This window comes from Pleurodeles waltl, chromosome 12 (assembly GCF_031143425.1).
Source record: "Pleurodeles waltl isolate 20211129_DDA chromosome 12, aPleWal1.hap1.20221129, whole genome shotgun sequence".
NCBI classification, from domain to species: domain Eukaryota; kingdom Metazoa; phylum Chordata; class Amphibia; order Caudata; family Salamandridae; genus Pleurodeles; species Pleurodeles waltl.
Window position 1 is genome coordinate 30,373,112 of NC_090451.1, and position 7,033 is coordinate 30,380,144.

The 7,033-nt window shown below is 50.0% G+C and overlaps 1 protein-coding gene across 2 annotated transcripts in view; it reads left to right on the forward strand.

The window, feature by feature from the left end:
* Positions 1-4,242, forward strand: part of PLPP2 (phospholipid phosphatase 2) — a 70,016-nt gene extending 65,774 nt beyond the window's left edge. For both annotated transcript variants that reach the window (XM_069216287.1, XM_069216288.1), the window contains exons 5-6: positions 822-998; positions 1,150-4,242. In XM_069216287.1, the coding sequence (XP_069072388.1) occupies positions 822-998; positions 1,150-1,281 (309 nt within the window). In that variant the 3' untranslated portion in view covers positions 1,282-4,242. The remainder of the gene's footprint in view (positions 1-821; positions 999-1,149) is intronic.
* The last annotated feature ends 2,791 nt before the right edge of the window (positions 4,243-7,033 follow it).

A 7,033-nucleotide genomic window follows, 5' to 3' on the forward strand; every position in this document is an offset into this window, starting at 1 on the left:
TTAGGAGAGATTGATGCTGAATGGACCACCCTCCTTCCCCCGTCACCAAGCGACAGGCTCTCTGATACGTTTGATGTGTGTCGGCTACTGCCATACGCTGCTGTCTGACCGCTCTAAGACATCAGCCGAGAGAGGGTAGTTTGGCTGGTAAGAGAGCGGGAGTGTCAGGCAAGACTCCGTAATCGCTACACAGCACCGAGGCACACGTGTTGACTATAAGGAGGGCCCCTGGAATTATGCAATTGTGCAGTCTCAGTGATTTTCGCATAATTATAGATCTGCCACCTTTTCCACATAATCCATCATCTGCTCCATAATCTTCAGATTTGAATTTTAAAAAAAAGCGTTTCTAACACATACTTCAAAAGTTACTAAAAATGCGATAATATGTATTGCTGAGTAGAATGCCCTTTGCAAGGTTAGAATGGTCACCTTTCTGTTGCTTATTTTTATATTTTAGTGTCAAGGTGGTACTAATCAGGTGCAACCAATGACAACAGTGTTACCAAGATTAAAAATAATGAAATAATTAAGTAATACTATTCCAAAATGTGACGCCTAATTTGTTTTTTCTTGCTCCATGATTTGCTCAACCCTACCGCATAATTTGGCCATCCCTTTCCACATAATTTCAGTGTCCCTGATTATAAGGAAAATCTATATTTGTTGTGTAACGGAGCAGGCATAAAATATTTTAAATTGGTCAGGTGGGATATATAGGTCTCTTGTGGCGTTGGGCACTCTTGCGAGCCTAGGTGGCACTGCCCGCCCCTGGCATGATTCAGTATTAACTGGACTCTTTCTTATCCCTTTCACCCCAGCTCTACGTCCAGGCCCGGTTAGCTGGTAAGTGGGCCCGGCTGCTGCGTCCCACCATCCAGTTCTTCCTGGTCTCCTTCGCAGTCTACGTGGGATACACGCGAGTGTCTGACTACAAGCACCATTGGAGCGATGTGCTGGTTGGGCTGGCCCAGGGCGCCCTGGTGGCAGTGATAATCGTAAGTACTGAGCAGCTCCCATCTCTTGCCTCCTTCCTCCACTGGCAGAGTGGGCATCCTTCAGGAGCGCCCCAAGTTCTACTGCAGCCATCAGCCTTTAAAGGTTTGTCCCGCCTCCCTTGTCTAAAGTCCTCTTCCTCTTTCCCTCCAGGTCCGGTATGTCTCAGATTTCTTCAAGGTGAGACCATCTCTCAAGTGCGAGGGGGATGCCATGGAGAGCAAGCCCAGTCTGCAGCTCAGCGACACGGACCACAACCACTTCGGCTACAGGGGGTCTCCCTGATTCCACCTGCCTCCTCTTGGCTAGGCGAGGTAGACGGCTGGAGTGCTGTCACTCACCTGGTAGCGTAGACATTGACTGAATTATATGTACAGTTGTCTTGTGAAATTCTGGCTGCAGAAGTGCTACCATACAGAACCTGCTGACCCGGAGGAGCATCGCGAGCAGTGTACACAGGATGCCAACACTGAGATGGGAGGTTGTGATAATGGTACGTCCCAAACCATGGTAGCGCCCACAGGCCCTTTAAAGCCAAGAGAAGGCTCCACGGATGTGTCTTCACCGGGCAGAGCCCGCGCTGTCCCCCACTATGTTGCGAACTGTGTATTTTGTGCTTTCTGACCCAACCTGCTCCGCAAGCACCTTATTTTACAAACCCTTATGTGTTCTTGGGGTGAAAGTTCACACGTGACTTCTCCACTTCTTGGGGCTCTGTGCAATCTGGAAATGCCCGTTCCCCAGGTTCTGCGCCTGTTGGGAGGCTGGATGGGGCGCTGCGTATAATGGCTGTGTGACGGCACGCTTGTCTGTGCTGTGATGCATCTGTGACTGCAGCTCACAACTGGCTCTGTCTCCCCCGCCTCCACCCTCCCTGGAAGTTGTTACCTCCATGCCCGCTCCCTTGAACTCCACTCTTGCTCTGACTGCCGTCCAGGTGTGCCCTGAGGTTGCGGCGTGGGGTGTTGTGCTGGGTCTGCAGGTTAGCATGGGAGGCAGGAAGCATGGACGGTTGACCAAATGTGGTAAAAGTTTTGGTTTTATGACCAAGCCCATCATGCTGTGCTCCTGGCTGACCTCGGAGACGGTCATTCACCTTCGTAAGAATTTCTGATGCAAAGTGGCCATCATCCCAGGACGGCTGAGGCATGGCCCCTTCTCCTCGGTGACGGGGCACCTTTTGTCGCCTTCACTGGCTTAAGCAAGGCAGGACATGGGCTCTGGATTTTGTTTGATTTACTCCCACCCCAACTCAACCAGGATATGACTACAAATAGGACTTTGACAAGTGACTTTTCTCCAGAAAATATCCTCTTCCAGTCTGTGACAAAACCCTTCTATGATGGGCAGGTCCATCTTCACCATTCATCATGCTGTGCCCCCTCCAGGAGCAAACATCAGAATGCAACTTTAAGAAAGTCCTCGTTGGAGCTGTGGGAGTTTTTTGGGTTCATGAAGGTTCAAGTCAATGTTGTTGGATAGTTTGAATCTTATTTTTCTTTCATCAGTGGCAAGGAAGTTGTGTTTCCCTCTTCCACCAAAATGTTGTTCAGTCTCTGGACTATCAGAATATTCCAGCTCTTTGGAATATCAGGAGCCACCCACCTTTCCACCCAAAGAAAACAGTTTGAGGTGGTTTCTGTATTAACCAACAGTGAAACTGCAGAATTTTAGTTCAACTCAAGTCACAGAAAATAGATTCAAGGAAGGACTGAGATGATTGTGATTTGAATCTAATGTAATTGATCTCAAATTTAGTAAATACAGAGGTGGGGGGTGGGACAAGGTGAGTCTCGCAGGTGACCGCATATATGACCTTTCATCATGGAAGTATAGATCTTGAGAAGGCGGGTCACAGCCTTTCACCCGGAAGCATTCCAGACCTCCCTAACTCTGTTGTTGTCTAATCTGATGGGTAGCTAGGGTTTTGATGCTGTGAAAAGATTAGTTTTGGGTGGGTGTTGGGCTTGGGAGTGGGCATGAAAACAAGGACCTCTGTAATACAGGTGGTTCCATTGCCACAGAGGTTTTCATCTTCTCTCTCACCCTCCTCGTGCGCTCTGCCACTAGAATTCCAACCTTAATGAATTCTTGGGGTTGATTCCGGCCTCCCCGCTTGCACCACTTCCTCTGACGTTCCTTATTGCGTTAGATTTCTCTTTGGGTATTCTTGACGGGTGGTGCGTCTGTGCCAGCCCTTAGGGTGTGGAGCAGCTGGAACCTTAAACCAACAACATTTGCCAGAAGCTTTAGGATTTGCATGGGCTTCAGGAAATGGGTAGAATGAGTCCACCATGTAAGTCAAAGACTGGTGGTATGGGGAAGGGTGGTAAACAGCGTTGAGGGACACTAGAACCCATAACTTTCCAAAGTCTGCGGTACTCATCAAAGCCACTTTGTGTGGACCAGGAAGGTAAAACCAGTGCTGTGTGGGCACACGCCAAGAATATGCAGTGGCACACAGTACCTACCAAACTATGCGGTACTGACTGGAACAGTGTGAGTAGAGGATGAATACCAGTGCTATGCTCTCAACCGCCAAAACTATAGATGGTACAGAGATGCCCACCACCGACCAAACTCTCTGGTACGAATCAAAACCCAATATTGGCTGCACAGAAGGACCAGCCTTGTGTGGCACATGAAAGATGGGGCAGTGGCTGCCACTATGTTGATTTGCCTTGGATCAAAAGTAGGTAAAAAGTTCTAGAGATTGATTCAACTAATTTTGTTCAAACGCAACTCTACTTCTTGACGGCCAACACGGAAACTTGAGATATTAGACTTAAAGGGCCACGCATGCTGCCACGCTTGCTCCTGTGATGGTGTGGGTTGGGAGGGCCATGCTCCTAGAACATGTTGTTTTGAGAGGGGGTCCTGTTCCTATGATGACGTAGTTCTGGAGGGGTTTGTTCCGAGGTGCAACGGCTGTAGAGTGGTATGATCTGTCGCTGGAGTGGTGGGAGGTGACGTTTTCCAGGGAGGGTGGGTGCTCGGAGGAAGCATGCTGCATGGACTGAGTGGCTGTAATAGCCATTATGTGCTCTCCCCAGAAGTGGACCATGATCTGGGGTTATAATGATGAGGCGAGGGTGGGAAGTAGGGGAGGATGGGTCTGGATGTAACCACTTGTGCTAGAATCAGAAAGACGTTGATCGCCAAATTATGAAATATTGGTATTTTATAATAATTCTGTTGCTTTTTTGGATACAGACATATTAAAAGAATTATTTCTAAGTTAGAATATTCCACTCTTCATGTATGGGTTCATTGTTGTCCTTGATTTCTGTGTATCTGTTTCTGTAGCATGGTCATATATAGTGAATGATATATATGTGTAATGTTTTTCACCTGAGCGGCACACATGCTTGGCCCTTATAATCTTGCGAGATGCTCCATAATATGCACCTTAAAACCCCTCACCCCTGATGGAACCTCTGTGCAGCACTGCCATGTGTCACAAATTGTGGTAATTCCTGGTAAAACTTCTTCCTGTGCATAGAATTCCCATTAAAATCCATCCTCAGTCCTAACATCTATGGGGAGACCTCGGCAACATCTGTTTGCCCCTACTGTATAAGAGATGTTTGTTACACGAACATGGCTTGAGTGGACATCGCCGTCTCTGAGGGGCTGCCCATCTGTTCCCAGAGTTTTCACATCTTCACGTTTATCTTACTAGTGAGCGCTCACAAGTGAAGTCTCAGCTTTCAGCTACCTTCTGCTCAGCTGTACAATCTCCTGTGCTCGGCAGTAGGGCCTTTTGTGCTCAGCAGTAGGGCCTTTTGTGCTCGGCAGTAGGGCCTTTTGTGCTCGGCAGTAGGGCCTTTTCTGCTCGGCAGTAGGGCCTCTTGTACTCCTCAGTATGGCCTCTTGTCCTCAGCAGTATGGGTTCTCGTGCTCTGCAGTATGGCCTCTTGTGCTCTGCAGTATGGCCTCCCGTGCTCTGCAGTATGGCCTCTTGTCCTCCGCAGTATAGGTTCTCGTGCTCTGCAGTATGGGTTCTCGTGCTCTGCAGTATGGCCTCTTGTGCTCTGCAGTATGGCCTCTTGTGCTCTGCAGTATGGCCTCTTGTGCTCTGCAGTATGGCCTCTTGTGCTCTGCAGTATGGCCTCTTGTGCTCTGCAGTATGGCCTCTTATGAGCGGCAGTATAAGCACTTGTGCTCGGCAGTATGGGTACTTGTGCTCTGCAGAATAGGCACTTGTGCTCGGCAGTATGGGTTCTTGTGCTCTGCAGTAGGGCTTCTTGTGCTCGGCAGTACGGCTTCTTGTGCTCTGCAGTAGGGCCTCTTGTGCTCTGCAGTAGGGCCTCTTGTGCTCTGCAGTAGGTCCTCTTGTGCTCGGCAGAATAGGCACTTGTGCTCGGCAGAATAGGCACTTGTGCTCGGCAGAATAGGCACTTGTGCTCGGCAGTATGGGTTCTTGTGCTCGGCAGTATGGGTTCTTGTGCTCGGCAGTATGGGTTCTTGTGCTCGGCAGTATGGGTTCTTGTGCTCGGCAGTAGCGCCTCTTGTGCTCGGCAGTAGCGCCTCTTGTGCTCGGCAGTAGCGCCTCTTGTGCTCGTCAGTAGCGCCTCTTGTGCTCGGCAGTAGCGCCTCTTGTGCTCGGCAGTAGAGCCTCTTGTGCTCGGCAGTATGGCCTCTTGTGCTCTGCAGTATGGCCTCTTGTGCTCTGCAGTATGGCCTCTTGTGCTCTGCAGTATGGCCTCTTGTGCTCTGCAGTATGGCCTCTTGTGCTCTGCAGTATGGCCTTTTGTGCTCTGCAGTATGGCCTTTTGTGCTCGGCAGTATGGCCTCTTATGAGCGGCAGTATAAGCACTTGTGCTCGGCAGTATGGGTACTTGTGCTCTGCAGAATAGGCACTTGTGCTCGGCAGTATGGGTTCTTGTGCTCTGCAGTAGGGCTTCTTGTGCTCGGCAGTAGGGCTTCTTGTGCTCGGCAGTAGGGCTTCTTGTGCTCAGCAGTAGGGCTTCTTGTGCTCTGCAGTAGGGCCTCTTGTGCTCTGCAGTAGGTCCTCTTGTGCTCGGCAGAATAGGCACTTGTGCTCGGCAGTATGGGTTCTTGTGCTCGGCAGTATGGGTTCTTGTGCTCAGCAGTATGGGTTCTTGTGCTCAGCAGTATGGGTTCTTGTGCTCGGCAGTAGCGCCTCTTGTGCTCGGCAGTAGCGCCTCTTGTGCTCGGCAGTAGCGCCTCTTGTGCTCGGCAGTAGCGCCTCTTGTGCTCGGCAGTAGCGCCTCTTGTGCTCGGCAGTAGGGATTCTTGTGCTCTGCAGTAAGGCTTCTCTTGCTCTGCTGTATGAGCACTTGTGCTGAGCAGTATGGCCTCTTGTGCTCTGCAGTATGGCTTCTTGTGCTCTGCAGTATGGCTTCTTGTGCTCTGCAGTATGGCTTCTTGTGCTCTGCAGTATGGCCTCTTGTGCTCGGCAGTATAGGCACTTGTGCTCAACAGTATGGGTACTTCAGTATGGGTACGTGTGCTGTGCAGTTTGGGTACTTGTGCCGTACAGCATGGCCTCTTGTGCTGTGCAGCATGGCCTCTTGTGCTGTGCAGCATGGCCTCTTGTGCTGTGCAGTAGGGCCTCTTGTGCTCTGCAGTAGGGCCTCTTGTGCTCTGCAGTAGGGCCTCTTGTGCTCTGCAGTAGGTCCTCTTGTGCTCGGTAGTAGGGCCTCTTGTGCCTGGCAGTAAGGTATTTTCAACTCCACACTAAGGTTCATTGTGCTCTCTAGCATACTCCATTCTGCTCTGTTGTTTCTTTAGCCCAGCAGTATAGTCTCTTGTGCTTATCAGTACACTTGTGCTCTGCAGTATGGTCTCTTGTGCTTTGCAGTATGGTATCTTGTGCTCTGTAGTATGGTCTCGTGCTCAGCAGTATAATCTATTGTGCTCTGCAGTATAGTCACTTGTGCTCTGCAGTATAGTCTCTTAGGCTCAGCTACAAAGTCTCTTGTGCTCAGCTGCATAGTCTTATTTTCAGCAGCATAGTCCCTTGTGCTCAACATTGTTGTCTCTTGTGCTTAGCAGTACACTTGCACTTGAC